The sequence below is a fragment of the Drosophila serrata genome, unplaced genomic scaffold (assembly GCF_035046125.1).
Source record: "Drosophila serrata isolate PLE 108 unplaced genomic scaffold, ASM3504612v1 contig_240, whole genome shotgun sequence".
Taxonomy (NCBI): domain Eukaryota; kingdom Metazoa; phylum Arthropoda; class Insecta; order Diptera; family Drosophilidae; genus Drosophila; species Drosophila serrata.
The window spans coordinates 7,072,326-7,092,413 of NW_028257138.1; the positions used below are offsets into that span (position 1 = coordinate 7,072,326).

Here is a 20,088-nt window from a genome sequence, read left to right on the forward strand (position 1 = left end):
CGGCAATTTTTCACGCTTAGCATATGGGGGGGAAATTTTTGGATTTTTGGCAGCTGGATGGATGAAAGATGAGTGGAGTCAAGTCGGAGGGCAAGTCAAGTGCCGGGGAAATGTGTTTGCAATGGGCTAAGTATGCCTTACACTGTGCACATGCATTTCGAAGTCCACCCTTCTCGACTTCTGCTCGTGTTTGCTTTGACTTTGAGCGTGGAGGAGCATCTATGAAAAATTAAAAAGGGATTTCCATGCGGCAGCTGAAAAGCATTTTCAATGGCGACTTGAGCAACTTTTCCACTCGCTCGCCTGTCAGCATTTTTCTCTCTTTTTCTCGCCAAGATGATGCATGTCGGACATGTGCTTGAGATCGAGTGGAATGCGATGCAGGATGCAGGATGTGGCGGCTGGAAAATCTGAGAGTCAAGCCATGTGGCCTGCATTTAATTATGGGGATTTCCCTCAGTTTTGCCAAAGCCAAGAGAAGCTAATTTAACTGCGAGAATGTGAATTGCCTTGGCCAATATTCTGTGGTGAAAGCACTTTCTCTAACCACAAGTATGTTGGGTTATAATGATGGAATATATATGCTCTATCGTTTCTTTGTAACTATAAATACTTTAAATTTCATAGATGATTCTATTTACAAAATTTCTTTATTTACTTTACTAACTTTTACTAGTTGAAAAAGTATTTGCTTATTTAATTTAAAAGTTAAGCTTCTCCCTGCTTAAAATATGTAAAAAAAAAGGATGTAAACGTAAAAGCCCTTACATTTTATTGTCAATTTAGTCAAAGCCACTTCTGGCAATCACTTCTGGCCTCCCACCTCTTCTGGCCAACTTGTTTGCCAAAAACGAGCAACTTTTCGTTGCACTTTCAACTCATCTGAAATTGCGATAGGTCAGGTTTTGTCAACCCCGAGAAACGACAAAAGGAAAAACGGGTGAGTTTCCATTAAATTCTGCTGCTCGATTCATTCAGGGGGCAAAAAGGTGGCCGAGGACATCAATTTGCCGCCCCTCCCCTCGCTCTGTTAAACTCTAAATAAAATATAAAAAGAAGAGAATGTTCGGGGCTTACCTTGTGCAATAATAAAAATTCGTTGTACAAGGTAGTTGGCAACTCGTAAAAGTGTTGCCAATGTTGATGTGGCTGCTGTTGCTGTTGCTGCTTTTGTTGTTTTAGCATCAAATGCTTTGGCGAACTTTTGGCTTAGTTGCTGTTGTTGGCGATTTGTTGTTTTGTTACTTTTGTATTAGCCATAGGACATAGTTGTTGCCATCGTTGATGACCGACTGAGTGGACCTGCTGCCACTGACGATGTTGATATTGCAGCCATGTTGCTGCTGCTGTTGCTGTTGCTGCTGCTGCTGATGCTGCTGCTGATGCTGCTGCTGTTGCTGCTGCTGATGTTCATTGTTTGTATTTCGAGAGAGATAGAGTTTTAAAACGTTTTGTGCTTATTGTTTTAGCCACTTGTCATGGAATGAATTTGCAAACTATTTTATTTGCTTGTCTCATGCCCTTTTAGGCAATTGTAAACAATATCTGGCGCTTGCCCCTTTTTGCCTGATGAATTGTTTATGGGCATTTGGCTAACGATAAGGGAGAACAATAAAAATTTAATTTTTAAAATATATATTTGTTTTGGTGTGCGGATTTCACATTTCCCATCCACTGACGATGATGATGGCCATGGCAGCCCATATGCCAGAAGATTTATGACCAAACAAAAATGGCAAGACAGCCCCCGCCGAAACCTGCTCCCCAGTGCCCCATGAATTATGCAATGAAATTTATTTCATTTTTCCCTTATGGGGTGAGAGAGCACATGAGCATTTTTTAGGACTCTCGGAATCCGTCGACAGACTTCTGTTATTGTTATAAATGTGGGAGAAATGATTCTTTAATTTATGAAAACAGGGGGAAAAAAGTCAAGAAAATAAAGAACAAGTAGCGTACTTTTCACCCAGCTCCATTAAAGCAGCGCTGATAACTTTTCGCCGTGGAAGGAGGGGGAAAAGTTTGCCCGAGGACCCGTTGACACCTCGGATCCTACAGGATACCCGACCTCGGCCACGCTTGCCTTCCTTCCACTTATTAGTCCTGCGTTTTGCAAATATTTGCATACGAGGCACGTTTCAGTCATTTTTCTTTAGCTCATTCCTTTTATTTTGTTCTTATTATTATTATTACTCTTGCTCCTTCGCTGTCACCCTCCCCCCACCTTCCCACAGCTCTTCAAGATTTTCCCGTTTTCGCCGTTTTCCTCGTCCTTTGTTAAAGTGTAAATGCGAGATTTCTTTGCACCATATTTAGGAAAATACGCAAAAATGGGTGAAAAATATGCAAAATGAAAAGTATTTAAATCAGTTATGAAAATTTTTAATGTGGACCAGTTGGTGTAGAGAACAGGAAATTACCCGAGAAAGTTTCTTCCATGAAAAGATAATAATGGGTCATAATAAAGAAAAACTTTCCATAGGAAACACTTTTAATGAGATTCTTAATGAAGTTTCTTAATGGAGGAGAAGAAAAATAGTATGGGTTTCAATGGTACAGTGATCCTAATCAGGTTTATTAATTTATTTAAATTACAAAATTAAAATTAGTTGGCAAGTATTTAATCTTGCTCTAAATAAAAAGAAATTACACCCCAACCCACATGTTAGACACACTTGTTAAACATCAAAATACCAAGGAAACCCAAAACTTAGGGCCCAATTTAAAAGCTGCCTTGACAAGGACATCCCACCAATTGATATCCTCCAACATCTCGGAAAGAACTAATCCTTAAGACGACCCCCATAATCCACTTAATCCGCCGTGCCGAACACGTTGCCTCCTATCAGACAAATGATTTCGGAAAGAGAATAAAGGAGCGCTGTAAGGACATTTGGCAGGCTTCCTCATTTACCCCAAAGCCCCGCGACCCCTGATTGCTGCTGTATTTTCGGGTCCCTGCCACATCAATTTGCAATTTGTAAATGAAATTGCCTTTGCTGGCTTCCCTTTATTTTCGCTTACTCCCTTTTTTTTCTCGCGCCCACCAGTAAAATGCAAATTTGTCAAATTGATTTAAAGCCTTGATGTTGGCCAATTTAAATGCCAAAAATTAATTACACATGCAGGAGGCACACGAACTGAGGAGTAGGTTTTTTTTCCTGTGTTTTATTTTGTTTCCTGTGCTTTCAAAAATCACTTGACACTGCGTTTCGGGTGTTTCGAACCTCTTTGATCTTTCCGGGCAGCTTGGTTGATATTCGGATATCACTGCCCGATTCCCGAGAATCTCGATTCGCACTGTCACCTCTCACTTTTTACTGTGTTGGCAGCTCCCGGCCCAAGTCAAGTATCCGCACCGTTGGCCCGCCGCTAAACGAACTCCGCCGCGCTCCCGAGTGAACTGACTTGCAACCACGAGTACCGCCAGCAGGTGACCCGACCTCAGCTTCGTTCACAAGCCGAACCTCGTCCTTATCAGAGCCGAAGGGACCACACGAGAGAGCGCAACGCAGTCGCAGAACAGAGAGCCGGCTTTTGTTGGTGTATGGTGAATATAAGTACACCATGCATTGGTGTAACATACCATGTGCTATAGTGAGGTGTGGTGAATTTGCAGCTCTTATCAGTTATCAGTGTGTGTGGAAGGCTCTTATCGCCAGTCTGCCAGTACCACATCCTTCCCTTCACATCCTTGCGGGTGCCTTCGGCCTGACGAATGTGGGCAGGCGTCTGCCTGGAATGTGCCAAAATGTCGAGCAAACAAACAAACGTCGCCAAAACTGGTTTTTGTTTGTTTGTGCTTGAGGCTCTTCCCAGCGGGAAGAGCTTGCTGTTGGATTTCAAGAAAGTCACTCTGTTTGTCCGATATGTCAGCAGTCAAGTTTTGGGGTTAAAGGTCAGGCCTATTACCTTTCATAATTAGCTGTCTTTCTTTACCAAAAGGGTTGTGATTATTTTACATTTAAATTATAATAATTAAACGGTAGCGAAATTATTAATCATATTGTTTTTAGCTACAGTCTTCGGTTAAAAACAAATTCATGACTGAAATCTTGCATTTACTGAACTTTACCCTATCCTACAGCATCCTGATAAAGAGCCACTCCGCCGTATTTGAATCCTGCTTTTCTGCAGCCACATCCTCCTCCTCTGTCAGTTTGTGAGCCTGTCACCTCGGTGGTACATTCATTCCGACTCTCTAACGGAGAGTGTTTTGTTTTTGACCAGTCCAGCACGATGCTCGACAAAAGGAAATCCATCGCACGTTCCTCACTTTCTGCGCTTTCCTCGGGGCGAAATCAATGCAGCGGCATGTCAGCCTGGTTTATTGGCTTCCATTTGGCCCGCTAAAGAGGCCAAACTAATTACCGTGCATAATAAATCAGATCCCTGTCATAGTCTGCCATTAGTTTGACACCACCCGCTCCTCGAGGTCTTCTAGCATTTATGCAAATTGGAAGCAATGCCTGGCGGTGCCCGGGGGCGAATATCTGCGCTGTATCGTGGACTCGGACACGGACTCGGACGGACGGTTGCCTTCTGCATTATTAATTGCAATTTGTTTGCTATTTTTTCCAAGAAAAACTCCCGGTTGTAACCTAATAATGGTCAAGCACGGGGCTTGATTTCATCAGTGTGAGTAGCTGGGGCTTTTTCCTTTGCCTTTTTTCCCCCCTCCTGACAATCGAGTTTATTTATGCAAAATTAATTGATTTCTATTGAAAACGAAGGGATAGCAGAGAATGCAATTGACACATTTTCCCCAGGACAGGACATGACCAGGCCAGAGGACGGGGGGCCATAATGACGGGTAATTTATAATTGTGGCTCAATTGAGAGCTTTTAAAATGAGATCCTGCGGTGATTGGGCCAAATTGCCACAAATTGCATCGCAATGGGAAAGAGCAAAAAAATATTCTCTGAGAATGCCCTAGTTGAAAAGCATTCTTTACGTCTTTTAATTCAGTCATTGAAACTTTTAAACAAGACAACAATTAATTTAAGCTGCTAATACTGCAGGAAGGACTGATTTCTAAGGAATGGAATATAGATTAATTAAGTATAGTTGCTCGATTTTAGTTCCCACCTTAATTGCCTGAAGAAGTTAACTCGCTTTCGAATCTCGGTTAGATGGTGCATATGATCGTCAAGGAATTTGGAGTCCATTCCCGTTGTAAACTCGAAGTCATTCTTGGGTATGCGATTGAACATCCAATCAGGAGACTCGGTCTTTGGGGCCAGTGGCTTGCATCGATTGGGATAAGGTTGGGAGAATTGTCTTTTATAGGTGGAAAGCATAGGGGGTTCCATACTTTCATCCTCATCGCCGGTACCATAACGGGGACTTTAAGAAGATCTTGTTTAATAAAGAAATCTATAAAAATATCTATGAAAACTCCTACTCTTCCATACTGAAGGACTGAAAGTTGAGTAGCTTTTTCCTTTGCGAGGGAATCGCCTTTAGTCCTTTGGCGCCTTCCTCGAGCATTGCCTGTGTTGTGGTCTGCCACTCATCCTTTCCTATGGGTTCCCACAGTTTGGTCGCCTTTTTTTTGCCGGCCATTATTCGATTTGGAATCAAAGTGTTCTACGGATTCTGAAGGGTTTCTCAAAGCGAACTTATTTTGCGTAATTTACCGAACACGAAAACAGAAATCCCATCATTAGGCAGGGAAATGTAGAAAGTGAGTCGATGCACCATATTATGAATGCCACAATTGAATTCACAAGCGGATTTATTGTGGGCGGGGGGGCCAAATGGTTTTCTGATTCAATAGCCGATGAAAATGAAAATCGAATAGTGGGTCAGTAGTGGTGGCAAAATGCACAGGATCAAAGCCAAAGTGGGTGGCATGTGGGTGGTGAGTAGTCAGTAGTCAGTATTCAGTGCTTAGTGTGTTGCATGTGTGCGCTTCGGTGTGTTTAGTGGGTAGCCCGACTAAAATGGCCAATAACAATGGCCGTTTGGCTCTTTGGCGTTTCTCATAATGAGCTGCCACCTCTGTTTGCTCGTGCAGCGACATTAATACGGGCTAATTAAACAAATATTATGTGCATCCCTCTCTCTCTGTGTGTGTGTGGATTGGTTATGGGTGTGAGTGTAATTCGGAGCGGTGATGGCAAAGTGATTTTGATTTTGGATAGTTTTGAAAATATATTGTTTTGAGTTCATAAAACTACCTGAAGAATTAAAAGTTTAAGTATAACTATTCTCATTTGTTTTAAACATGCAACAAACATTATAAAATTTGCATTTGTATACCAATTTGTATACCCTTATTATAATTGTACTCAGACATTTGTTATTATGTGAAAGACGCATTTCCGACCCTATAAATCAAATATATATTCTTAATCGGCATCAATAACTGAGTTGATCTAGCCATTTCCATGGAAAAAATAATTTTTGAATTTTTTGTTATTTTTATGATCGTTAAAATTGTCAAAAATCGACAAAAATTTACATTTTTTAACATTTTAAATTCAGTATGCAGTTTTGTTGCCATAATAAAAACTACCACAGGACAGGTATTCGATTTGAAATTACTGCATTTTTGGCTGAGTTATGAGTTTTGGAAAATTTGATTTATAGACAAAATTGTCATATAAAATATAGAAAAAATCAAGTCAAAGAAAGGTATTAAAGGTTTAGTCAGAAGCTTGAAAAACAGTGAAGGAGCCATTTCCGACCCCATAAATCATATATATTATTGATCAGCATCATCAGCTGAATCGATCGAACTATGTCCGGTTGAGGTACAGTTTTTCAAAATTTTTTCCATTTTTTCGAAAGAAAAAAAAGGTGTAAAAATTAAAAAAATTTCAAAAATTTGAAGTTTCTTAAAATTTTAAATAAAGTATGCTGATTTTTCACCCTAACAAAAAGTAACACAGAACCGCTTTCCGATTTGAAATTACTGCTTTTGTGGCTTAGTTATGAGTTTTCAAAAATCTAACTAGTCGGATTTTTGTCGTTTCAAATGCAAATATTTTAAGCCAAGTTCTGATCGATTTCCGAATAGATCCTATAATTTCATTGCAAACTGCAAGGGAATATAAAAATCAGCTTTCCGAAGTTCGTTTCTTTTCGTAGTTCTAAAATAATAAATACTTGTTCTAGGTTAATTCAGTAACCTGTTAATAATAATAATAAAATATAATTCGCAACTTTCAAGGCCCACTCACTTCCTGAATCACGTTCGCATCTCGATCAGCTTGAGTGTATCTATAATCGTGCTTCTGCATATCGGACATGGGGTCATCGATGACACCAAACCGAATGTTCAACAACATAATGCCGCCGCGGCAGATTCCGGGAAATCGGAAGTGAGGCAGAAAATGAAGGGGGATGCTGAGGGGAGGAGATGAGGATGTGGCGGCCATGTGGCTCATAAATTATGGGGTAGCATTTTGCATGCTCTGCATTTTGCGATGCATAATTTGCATTTTTAAGCATTTTCACAGTGCATTGGGCATAATTAAAAGCAACAATGCCACGGACAATAGCGAAAGAAAGTGCAGCTTCGATTTTGAATTGGATTTCAAGGGAAACCTCGAAGGGACAAAGCTTGAGAAAGAGAGGAATCTATTAAGGGATTAAATAATTAAATTAAATTGCAATATATTAAAAGTATTTATATTTATATATTTTTAAGCGGGAGGACTTTCGTAAGTTCAAATCAAACTTAAATGTTTCTTCCTAGGCTTATATCCTCATACTTTAAATACAATATTTTTTGTATCCTATTAATAAATAAATTCTCCTTCTTCGCAGTGCATTGATATCTATGACTTAGGAGCTTCTCACCTTCAAGTTTTCTTCGTAGCCCCCCTGCCCCCAAGTTGACTTTTACAAGGTTTTCTCTGGTCTGTCTTGGCTGCTGCAGGGGCAGGCAGCCGTGGCGCACTTAACAAATTAATGTCAAGCCACAATAAAAGTCAACAGCTGGTTGCAGGTTGAGGGCGGCGAAAGGCAAAAGCTAAGTGCAATGTCATGCTGCGTCTTAAGTCGGTCTCGGGGTCGTTTTGGGGGTGGTGTGGCATGGTGTGGCATGGTGTGGCATGGTTTGGCATGGTGTGGTGGCACGTGCAATGAACAGAATCCGACACACATAAGTTAAACAAATATACTGCGCACCCGCGCAGACATAAAAATGCAGATGCAGTTGCTTCCCAGATGCTCGGAGCCATAAAGTCTCTCCCGGGGAAGAGGAGAAAAACTGCACCTGCTGCTGCTGCCAAAGATGCCAGATTCGAGATGCGAGATTCGAAATTCGAGCTCTGAGAAGATGCTGAATCAAATTCAGATATTAAATAATCGAATTCCTTGCATGCACATGATTTCATATTCACATTCACACACATTCATCCAGATTCGCACTCATTCCACATTCGCAATCCGCACTTTAACTCACTCGGGAGGGAAAGTTTTCCCTTTCGGGCCAAACATTTTCCAGCAGCTGTTTTGTATCTTGCATCTTTAAGCATCTTTCTTCTTGACATATAATTTTTATGAGGTTTTTGCAGGAGCGTGTTAAAAGGGGATTTTCCAAAACCATCACATGCTCCTAACTCATATTACAGATATTTATATTACACAATTTTATAAATATATATTTTTCCCATTTTTAACTTTACAGCTTCTTAAACAAACATCAAATTTGAACTTTAAGTGAATCCTTCTACTTGAATTAATGTACAGCTCTGGCTTCGCATAGTTTCTGTATCCTTTCGTTATCCTTTATGGGCAAAAACTTGTGGCACGCACGTCGGCCCCCAACTTTTGATGGCTGAGGTGTGAAATTTTCCAAGCATCGCGAGGCAAATAGGCATAAAATTATTTAAAAACTCGGGCTCGGGGCTTCATAAAAGGATGCAGGATAAATGCGTGGCATTTTCTTCTCTTTATTTTTTCACACTTCACCCGCTTTTTATCCATTTTCAAGTCTTGAAGTGATGATGGAAGTCGGTGTTTGTTTTAAGCAGGATTTTAGAGTTATTTTTGCTAGATTTTCTGAATTGGAGCCTTTGCTTAAATCTTTAAAAAACTCTCGCTCTTCTTCTCAAAGTCAATGTCCAACGAAACTAATTCGGTATTTTGAAGATTTCTAAATTTTACGTATCGGATCTTGTTCTTGTAAATCAAAGTTTTCGTCCTCAAACAAATCAAACTCTTCTTGATATCCTTGTTCTAAGGCATAGATTGAGGAAGCTGCAGAGACAATGCAGAGATTCGAAGAGGATTCCCTGATGTGTTTTCCCCTTTTTGAAGGACATTCCTAGGGGTTATAAAATATTTATAAAATTACAAAATAATGATTAAGAATCGACTTCCTGCTATTTCTTTGCTACACTTACATCATCTCTAGAATATGGAAATTTGCGTTTACGGTTTATTCGTACCATTTCTTTCAGTGAAATATATATTTTATATTTGTAATGCTTTGTATATCTCTGTATTGTCTGTTCTGTAGACTGAAATCTCTTCAATTTTCTCTGCTTCCGAGTGAAGTTCCATAGCCTCCTGCTGGTCGGGAAAATTCATATGACTTTCGCTTCTGTTGCCGGTTTTTCCAAATGAACTTCCTGCGGCCAAAACAACTTCACGGCACTTTGAGCCCGGCCCATGGCAACGTGGTAACAACTCAGAGGGAGATTCTGGTGGTGCGGGGTGGAAAAATGCAGTTAAATGAGCGGAAATGCAAAATTAACTCGCCACGAAAGAGCACAGAACAAACAAAGAAATTGTTGTAAAACTAAAAATACAAAAAAATGACCACTCCCCCTCTCACGCACACACACACACACACACACTCACTGCCTGGAAAAGCGAAGAAAAATGAAGAGGAAATAGAGAATGAGAAAATCAAGTGGCGTGGCACAAAAAAACACAGGAGCAGAGAAAGGGGTAGAAAAAACGCAATTGAAAGCAAGTAAAGCGGCAGGAAACCGAGAGGCGAGCATACAAAAAAAAATACATATAATAGCAGAATAAACGTTGCCACTTGGCCAAATTTAATGCAAATATTTGGCCAGCCGCAAAAGGAAATGTTGTTTTTCCTCATCCTGCCGACAGCCTTTTTATTGTCTTTTGCTAATGTGATGTGGTCTCTTGTGAAGGGGAATTGGTGGAAATTTGGTGATTAAAAATTGGGTTAGAAATTATTTAAAGGTAAGGTTTCAAATATGTTAAATAAAACCTTAGCTAAACTAGAAGATTTATTTTTTTATTTATTTGTACTTAGAAACGATACCAAAATATTGAATAAAGTAACTAACTCTTTGATTTTCATAAAAATACATTTGTTTACAGTATATAAAAGTAAATAATTAACTCTTAAGCAATCTTAATAAATTGTTATTGTTAAATTAAACATAAATTTACACAACTCAAATACCATTTTCCACTTGAGGCTTTTCAGCGTAATGGAAAATGCCCTTTATCTGTGTCTGTTTCTGGCAATCTCTACCGACCATAAAGCAAATTTCCACGCGCCTTTTAAAATGTATATATATATATTTCCGGTTTGGCCGTCGCACCCCTGCAAAATGATCCCTCCTCCCTTCCATTCACAAAGAATTCCGCTGAGCTTGATAAATAGAAGAGGAGCGTTTGAGAATTGTGCATGATTTATCTTTACTTTGGCCCCGTTTTAATGCCATTCTGCTGTTTATTTCCTTGCTGCGACAACGACAACGAACGCACTTTTTGGGATTTTCGAAATTGTATTTAATTGCTGGAGGTTTTGCGAACCAACAGGACAGGATACGGAACGCACGAGGAAGAGTCCTTCGCTTGGCATTTAAAATTAAACAAACATTCAGCCTTGCCATGGAAATGACAATAAAAATAGCATTAAATTTATGGCATACCGAAATATATATGGAGGAGACAACGAGAGAGAAAATGGCAAGGAGGAGCTCAGTTCGTCGAGGACATTTTATTCTCATGCATCTCCCCTCTGTTGGTCCTATTCCACTTTTGGCCTTTTGCTAGAGGTTTTCCACTTGGAAAAACAAATGAAAATTGATTATAATAAAGAGTATTATAAATAAAACTTATTATATGATAAAACTTCTAATCAGAGTAGGAGTTTTAAGCACTAGGAAAATATTTAAATAATGTTTATAATAATGCCTTATAAATTACAAAAGTAAGTCCTTGATTTAAGTTTCTTTTAATGGAAATTGGTAACTTTTCGCTTGATTTTTCTCTTACTGTCCTTTGGCAAGTGGCGTCTGTTAACTTGGCACTGACTTTGGCTTTTTCAGTCGCACTGACTTTGCACAATTAATGGCCACCTTCTGCCCGACTCCTTCCTGCCATTCCCAATTTCGCGCAATTATTGCGGGCATTGTGTGAGAACCTTTTGCCAAGTGTCTTGTGTGTCATCGTCACCGCTAAATTTAACATAATCCTTGGATGCTTCGGAGCGAATGCTGCCCACTGCGCCTTCCGTGCTCTTTTTTTTTTTTTTGTTTTTGGGCGCCAGGAAAATTGTTGGCAGCTGACGCGACTTGGCCAGGATGTTGCGCGGTGGGGTCCTTTGTTAGCCCTTTTCTTCGGCTGCCCATTCTCTGCGTTTGCCTTTCTTCTGGCGCATAATTAATTTCACGTTCTTGCCAAAAATTATGCGACAGGACTCGTTTTGCTCTGTGCAAGGAGCGAAGAAGACACTCCTTCACTTTGATGCCACTGCGCACGGCTCGTTGGCCTCAGTTTGCTTGTTGTATTTGTTTTGCATTTTGGCAGCTTAAGTCCTCCCCAAAAAGGACACTCAACTTGGCCAATTGTGCTGCGAAAGTCAGCTTAAATTATAAAGTTCCTCGAAATAAACAGTGTAAACAGCTAAGCTGGTTCATATTCATTTAAGGGTTTAGTTTTAAAGTAAAAACAAAAAGCATTTAAAATAAAGTAAGTATTTGTTGGGGAAAATATTACTACTCACATCATTTTATGGGCTTTCCTTTAAGTTATTTACTAACCTCAATTTATTTATAAATAATTCAAACATTCCTTGCATTTGCTTGATTTTCACATATATTTTAAAGTGATTGAAGTTCTTAACCTCTATTGTTTTCCCCTAAGCTTATTTGTTAAGGAATTTATATACCATCAGCTTAAGCTCACAATGAAAACTTAATATCGGCATCAAAAGTGGCAGTTTGACTGAAATCGACATTCTGGAATGCAGCTGCTTTCATTAAATGCAAACAAGACTCGTGCCAGACAAACACTATCAGAAATTGTGTATATTTATCGATGACCCCGGCTTAATCTTTGGCAGCCTTGAAAGCACATTTCTCTTCATGAATTGAATAACCATTCAGCCATGGCTCCACCCCTCAGTTCACACTTGCTGCCGCTTATAATTGTTTCGCAGCTGCAATCGATAACAATTTAAATCCATTGCTGCCAATAAACAATTATTGCAGCTACAGCAGCAACCAGGGATCGGAGTTTTGGGCCAGACTGGTGTTTCCACCGCAATTCGGTTCGGGCCAGAGTATTCCCACACATTTGACCATGCTAACAGGGCTCAAATGGGTTCTAGGCCATCAGCCCCATTAGCCACAGGCTGGTAGTCGCATATAAGCCATCGGACATTGGACATTCGAATGCCGAGCCGCTGAGCTGAGCTTTTTATCTTCATAAAAACGCCACCAGACATGGCCAGGCAAAAGCGAAATTCATTGCAAAAATTCTACCAAAAATTGGCCAACGACAAAATTGAGTGAAAATTCAGGAGGGAAATAGGCGGACAATCCATCGAGAAGCACTAAATAAAGTTTGCACTGAAAAACTATTAGGGAGTCGGGACAAGAGCAAAAAAGAATCACTTGGAATGTCACAGACAAAAAATAACAACAGCCCAGCAAAAGGAACAAAGGGAATTTGAGTATCCTGGGAAGCGACTTAGAGATACCCAGTATTTGATAAAAGAATGTGTTGCATACCGAAAGGGGTTTAATGTTATCACATAACATTGTAAATATTCTGCCTTAAAATATTATACATTTAAACAGTTCTTGATTCGAGAGGGTAATAATAATAATAGATTTTAAATAACTAATTTGTTATATGGTTTTTCCTTCTCTTGTGCAGTGTTAAATACTCATTTTAAATAGTACGCTGATTAAAGATTAACAAAAGCTTGGCTTATATGTTCCCAACTAATTCAAACTCTTACATACTCTTGTTTTTAACATATACCAGGTATAGAAGTTTTTCCACTCATAGATATTTTGCAAATTCAAAGAGAGGCAATGAAATGGCAACCAACGACGATTGCAGAAGTTCGAGGCGGCTTTTTGGGGGGGAAACAAGCCGAAACAGGAAATTAAAATCGAATCGTGTGTGTTTGCTTTGAATTGTGCATCTTCCATCTGAGCACGTGTATCCGACCAGTTACTCTATATGTAGATATATATACTATAGATATATCTATGCATCTCGGGAGGGTTTGGCAACCCTCCGACTCCTTCCGATAAGTAGACGACGCCCCAGCAGCAAAAAGTGTTTAATTTGATAGGGCCCCGGGGATTCACAGAGAGGGGCAGTCGAAAAGTTTGCGCCGTTACCTTGACTCACAGAATTTATGTGCAAAGTTTTTCCGCGTCTGCTGCGTCTGCGTGGCCAAATTATGCAATTTTAACGCATAAATTTCATGACTCGCGACCGGCGGCCATTGCAGGGAGGAAGCCCCAGTTTCGGTCCTTGGTCCCGCGTTCTGGGAACTTGGAATTCAGCTCCAGTTTCGGTTACAGCTTCCCCCCAGGTTCCATTTCCTTGACTTTGGATTCCCCGGCAATTTTGGCCAGAAGTTCACACAAGTGCGACTGTCTAATTAAAGCGTCCAGCTGCCGGGACATCTTTCCTGTCCCAGTCTCAGGACCACGACCCATGCTCATTTTCAGTGCCAGGGTTAGTGCAATTTAAATGCAGTTTCCACGAAATAGGAAAAACCGCTTTTTATGGCCTCACAGAAGGGCATGGTTACTAGAATACCAACGATGTTTTGGAACTTGTACCATAAATGTCTAAAGTTAGATATTTCTTTAAAAGATTTTGGGTTTATTCCCTAAGAAAAAGCAATCTAATAGCATGTATTTTAATTAATAATTACCTATTTAAATTTAATTTAATATTAAGATATCCCTTTGAAATTCCTTCCTGATATAATATTTTACAATTCCCCTTCTCAAGTGGCCAATCTGTTCAGATATTCATCTATATATATATCCCGGCAGTGCATTTATCAACTTGGAGTGTATTCCATCTTCGTCTCGCCGCGACTTCAGGGCAACCGAGAGTTTGGTGCCGGTGCCCGCTCGTAAATATAAAAGTTGGCATCGCTCCCCGGAGACAAATCAGTTTGATTTTGATTGCATCTTTTACGGCCTTTGGCACCTTATAACTTTTTCCGCCTCACCTGGACGGGATCCGTGAACTCTGAAGTAGCAAGAGGGAGAGACAGGGAGGAGCTTGAGGTCAAGCTGAAACCCGGAGCAGATGTCGGGTTGAGTTTCTATCATGGCTGACGCTTGTCTTAATCCAAAACCTTTGCACTGAGGAAAATATAGATCTTAAAATAATATAAATCTTAAAATTATAAGTAACTCTGAACAGTAAGTATCTATGATCAGTAAGTAACTATGATCAGTATCTATGACCAGTAAGTATCTATGAACAGTAAGTATATATGATCAGTTACTAATTTATAAGACTAATAAACAATGACTTGCAACTTTTGTAACACAACACATATCTGAGACGTGGCCGGCAGAAGTCACTTCGTTCCGGGGATGTTAGAACCAGTTGGGAATCATATGATATGATGATTAACTATGAACAGTAAGTATCTATGACCAGTATTTAACTATGATCAGCAAGTAACTCTGAACAGTAATTAATTATGATGAGTAAGTATCTATGACCATTAAGTATGTATGATCAGTAGCCAACTTTGAACACTAATAAACAATGTATATATGACCAGTAATTAACTATGACCAGTAAGTACCTATGATTAGTAAGTATCAATGAGCATTAAGTAACTCTGATCAGTAAGTAACTCTGAATACTAAATAACTGCGATCAGTAAGTATCTATGACCAGTAAGTATGTATGATCAGTTACGAACTTTGAACACTAATAAACAATGACTTGCAACTTTTGTAACACAACACATATCTGAGACATGGCCGACAGAAGTCACTTCGTTCCGGGGATGTTAGAACTAGTTGGGAATCATATGCACAGATGTGCGAGATTCGTTTTGGAACAAATGTAAGCTATTTAAATGAAACTATGGAGCTATTCTTCTATATAATTTTACTAGTACATAAGTCGGAGCATGACGAATCGGTGAAATATATATATACATATATATAGCTGCCATACGAACGATCGGAACATTTCAAGAAAAAGTATTATAACTATTCCAGTTTTCAACAGATTTTCATCAAATTTGATATATAGCCATTAAATATTAATTTTGAGTAGTTTTAGGAAATCGGACTACTATATCATATTGCTGCCATAAAAAGCTTCCTTTCTGGCTTAATAATATAATATATAATTCCCAATTTTTAGAGGAATAATATATATAATATAGAATATAAATATTTTCCTATTTTTGTTTTTTTCAGTGCCTATTTGTGCTTCCGCTCAACTGCAATTTGGCATCATTGGGCCATGTCCTGTATGTGTTTCGTCATGTTTTGTCTCTCGTCCTGAGTCCTGCGTCCTGCGACCTGCTTCCCTCCCCATTAGCCATTCGCCATTCGCCGTTCGACCCGTTTTACTCGTACTTCCCGGGGATAAGCTCGTAAAACTTTTCGCAAGCCAGCAGCAGACGAAAGGAGCGATGGACAAAAACTTGACTTTGTTTATTTGTTGTTTCGCTTTTTCTGGCTTTGTTTGCCGGAAGTTTTATGCGTGAACCGAAAGGTGACCAAACGGCAGGGAGAACACGGAAAATTACGAACTTTTGCCTCTTCTACTCTTTAATGAATCTCCTCTGGGAAAAGCACCAAAAAAAATATAGAGGAGAAAATATTTAAGCCTCTGCTCCATGGCAGTGGGAAAAAAATGTGACACACACACAAAATGCTTTTACAATTGAAATGTCAATAATGTTTTATGACATTGCAGCGCAACGGAATCGGCCAAAGGACTAAGAATGAAGCAAAATAAAGAGAGAGGACTGTCCTACCCCGTTCCGCAAAATATTTTCATTTGCCTGACAAATCTTGACATGCAACAGCAATCAAAAGCGAAGGCTTAGGGGAGGGCGTCACATCCGGAATAAGGATGTGGGGGTGGCGGTGGCGGTGGCATTGGCGTTTTGCGGGGGTGCCAACGAAACAGGACAACATTTTGTGGTCTGTCTTGCGGTGTTTGCCCGAAATTGGCCAGAAACGAGTCTCGCAAAAAAGTACAAACGAAAAACGAAAAAGAGACTGAGAAAATCCAATTCAAAATGCCATCAGACATTCTAATTTCATTCATTTTTCAATACAATTCCAAGGTCCGAGCCACTCACTTCCTAGTGGCCGCATAAATTGTGATTCGGATAAAGGACGAAAGCACACGAAATCAACTGCGATGGGAACAGAGACTGTGACAGGTTTTGGGCTCTTCTGACTCGTGACTCAAAGTGTTGGCTTACCTTTACTCGATCTGAACAAATTGAGTTGTTTCATTTTCCTTAATTTCAGCAGCTTAGGGATTTCCATTCCTCTGGCTTTATTTGAGTAGTGTTCTGTAAAGATATAATTTGCGAAAGATTATGAAAAATTTAAGAAAACTCAAACAACAGCTGAGTAATGATACATAACGTCAAAAATTTTCCACCGGACATGCCTAGATCAACTCGGCTGACAATGCTGATCAAGAATATATATGATTTATAAGGCCGGAAATGACTTATTCACATCGTAACAAGCTTTTAACTTATATTACAATACCCTTGCAAATGTATAATGAACTAACATTTCCTTGAGCCTAAATATTTCCTATTCTTCATGAATATCATTATTATTTTATCTACAAAGTAACTAGGTAACCTGGATTTATTTCATGAAATCACAACACGATAAATATTTAAAGAATTATCCCCAGATTCCCTTACAATCAAATTGTGAGAGATACGAACAGGAAGCTCTTACAGCCTAAAAGGTCATTAATTGGACTCGAAGTGGAGACTTGGGGGCGAATTGAAATTAGCCATTCCGCATTGTTTGATCGCAAGGGCAAAATTCAATTGCGGGGGCAGGATGCGCCGCAAAAGGATAATTAGCTTCATAAAGCACCGGGGCAGTGCTCTCATGTAAACTAATTAAATCTGCAGCAGCAGCAACGATAACAATTGTGCTAAACCTCGATGGCAGTGCTTCGTGCAGAATGCAATCACAAATTAATTGTGGCAATAATTGCTTTATAAATAACTGTAAGCCCACGTTCAACTATAGTTACCTTGTTCCCTGTAAGTGTATATGTTTATTAATACCCGTATATACATACATAAGTGTGTGCAGGTGCACACTCAAGTGTGTGCGTGTGTGTGTGGTGTGTGCATGGAATTTATGAGCGTCAGCCATTGAAACGTTCTGCGGCAGATTACTTAATAAGCAAGACAAGTTGATTTAAAGCCGCAACTCAAGTTGATGGCTCATGCACTGAGTGAATATTGCCTTGAAAATATATTAATTTAATTTAAAAATCATTTTAGCAAGCTAAAAATTAAATATTTTATGCATTAATATCTTAAATTAAAAACCTCTTGATTTGTATATACACTTTTATTCCTCTACACACTCCACAAATTGAAGATATTGCTCTGCATATCTAAGATCCTTAAGTTAATATTATTTATTAATATTTTATTAAGACTATTATGTATTTAATTAGTTGACTTAATCCCTCTCTCTCTCTCAGTGTAAAAAGGAGGGGATCAGGAGGTCGAGCAGGAGGCGGGTGAGCTAAACGCTTGCCTAATGAGGCCAACGGCGCGTATGATTGATTTAGGTAACTGTTAGTGGGGGGCTGGTGGAAATCCGCTTGGGGCGCGGATTTCGATTTGCATAATTCATAATTCAATTGATTCGCACTCAAAAGATGAGCTTAGACTTCAAGATGAAACTGAAATAGGCTGAAAATAGAGCATTATAGAGAAGTTGGGAGTTTTGGTTTATAGAAGCTCACCGGACATAATAAGACCAAGAATCCCTAAAGCAAATAAAACGCCCGTAAGCCAGGACGATTTTTTCGAGCAATCTTTGGAACAATTGGGCTTAGATTGCAGGTACATCTTTATGGGTTCATCTTCAAGTAGAAATGGTATCTTTGAATTCAATCCCATTTTTACAATCGTTGAGTTCCATTCCTCCTCTATATTAGAGAGTTTTTTTACTGGTATGCTCCTGACAGTCAGGAAGCATTCAGGAAGATCCTTAATAACTGGCTCTAGAGTTACAGTCAACTCGGTGCTATCGAAAGCTTTCACCTTGCCTTTCATTGGACTCACACTGTAATCGGTATCATTATCGATTTGAATGCGGAAGAATACGTCCTCGTCACTGGCATTGATCATCGTTATCATTCGCTTCTGGAAATGCGAGATGGGAGCCAGAAAGCTCAGATTTAAAGGAGACACAATTAACTGATCGCCAGCCATATCGAGGGATAGAAAAATTAACTATTTTGAAAAGCAGCAGTTTGATTTATTGAGCAAAGGCGACTTTATGCGGCTTCTTGGGAGATTAACTACAGAGATGGAAACGAACTTCTGCTCTTAGGATTTGAAGTTTGCAGGAAATTAAGAAAAATTCTAATCAGAGTATCCATGAAATTTGTATTTGATAAATGTTAAGTAATGGAAACCAAACCAAGTGTAGCTTATCTCAGTTTCAATCGAGCTAGGGTATATCAATCTAGTCTTATAAAATTCCCCGTATTTTTATTCATTACAAGTATCAATCTTCAATATTTTAAGAACGGTTCCTATACTTTGGGTAATTGTTATAAATTCCAAATTCGAGATAAAGTAACAATATTTTACCTAAAATTAAATTTAGAAAAGAAAGCTAAAATTCAATGACTCTAATTCCCGAGATTGGATGTTGGTTCTTGTTTTATAAACATTCCAATAAATAGAATCAATTTATCATATTTATTAAATATACAACTTAAAGCAGGAAGACAATTCAGTGACCCTACCCTCGCAAACCCTGTCACAATTACGTCAGATTTAAGTGGCTCACGTTACGGTATTCCCTGTTCCTGGTCACTGGACTTATCCTGATCCACTTGAGCTGTCCTCGAGCGGGGAAAGAAGAGCGATTCGGCGAATCGCCGCTCATTATGTAAATTGTATTCCTTGTGTATTTGCCACATCGATAACATTATTAGCAACAAATGTCCACAGCCTTGGCTGCTGACCAATTTTGTCAGCTTTGCCAATTTGTGCCGACCCTCGTCTTTGCTTTTTTTCGTCCGATTTTCCTTTTTTTTCCTCCTCCTCCGACGAACTCAATGGGCCGCCTTGGGTTTGTTGGAGTGCGTCCGCTGTCAACGGCATTTGTTGAACGCTTCCTGCAAGCTTTCCCCACCCGCCGCCCACGATTTCGTCCTTTTTTTGTCGCCCAGAATCCCATTCAGACTCATGAAGCAGCCTGCATTGTTGACAGCCAAGCAGCACAGCGACAAGTTTTCTTTTCGCTTCGGTTTCGGACAAAACGGTGCGTATTTGAGCGCAGCTGCTTCAAAATATAATAAATAAATAAACATAATTTATAAGTAGCAGATTTTTTACGTCTGTGTTGGCAGAAATGCTTAAGGACTCCCACTTCCACACGCAGACAAGGATCTGCCCGCACTCGTATTTATTTCATTTTTATCCCGGCAGATGAATGCGCTGCTGCCATGTTGTGGGTATTTTCGCCGAGACAAAACGCGATGAGATTAAGCATCTTTTTTGTCCTTCGCAGCTCTCAGCCCTCTGTTGTGTGTGTGTTTGTGTTTTTTTTTCCCATTGTGTGCGTGTGTCGTCAAGTGCATTGCGTGTCCTTACGTAAGCATGA

The 20,088-nt window shown here is 39.5% G+C and overlaps 3 protein-coding genes across 5 annotated transcripts in view; all 3 read right to left on the reverse strand.

The window, feature by feature from the left end:
* kek3 (leucine-rich repeat, immunoglobulin-like domain-containing kekkon 3 protein) overlaps positions 1-20,088 on the reverse strand; it is a 238,020-nt gene that overhangs the window by 36,260 nt on the left and 181,672 nt on the right. The window contains exons 1-2 of one of the 3 annotated variants that reach the window (XM_086830991.1): positions 3,315-3,805; positions 1,078-1,592 (exon numbers count right to left, since the gene is read on the reverse strand). The gene's annotated coding sequence lies outside the window, so the exon portion shown is untranslated. Of the gene's footprint in view, positions 1-1,077; positions 4,766-16,676; positions 16,770-20,088 lie in introns of those variants that run through there. The other 2 variants (XM_086830990.1, XM_086830989.1) reach the window with 2 other exon arrangements.
* Positions 4,919-6,110, reverse strand: LOC110182383 (uncharacterized). Its single transcript, XM_020950425.2, has 3 exons — positions 5,406-6,110; positions 5,090-5,347; positions 4,919-5,035 (listed from the first exon to the last, which is right to left on the reverse strand). Exons 1-3 carry the CDS (start codon positions 5,564-5,566, stop codon positions 5,011-5,013), a joined length of 444 nt encoding a protein of 147 aa, XP_020806084.1. The 5' UTR covers positions 5,567-6,110; the 3' UTR covers positions 4,919-5,010.
* LOC110182391 (uncharacterized) lies at positions 17,905-18,867 on the reverse strand. The gene is made up of 2 exons (XM_020950430.2): positions 18,212-18,867; positions 17,905-18,158 (listed from the first exon to the last, which is right to left on the reverse strand). The coding sequence occupies exons 1-2, from the start codon at positions 18,681-18,683 to the stop codon at positions 18,118-18,120; spliced, it is 513 nt and encodes a 170-aa protein (XP_020806089.2). The 5' UTR covers positions 18,684-18,867; the 3' UTR covers positions 17,905-18,117.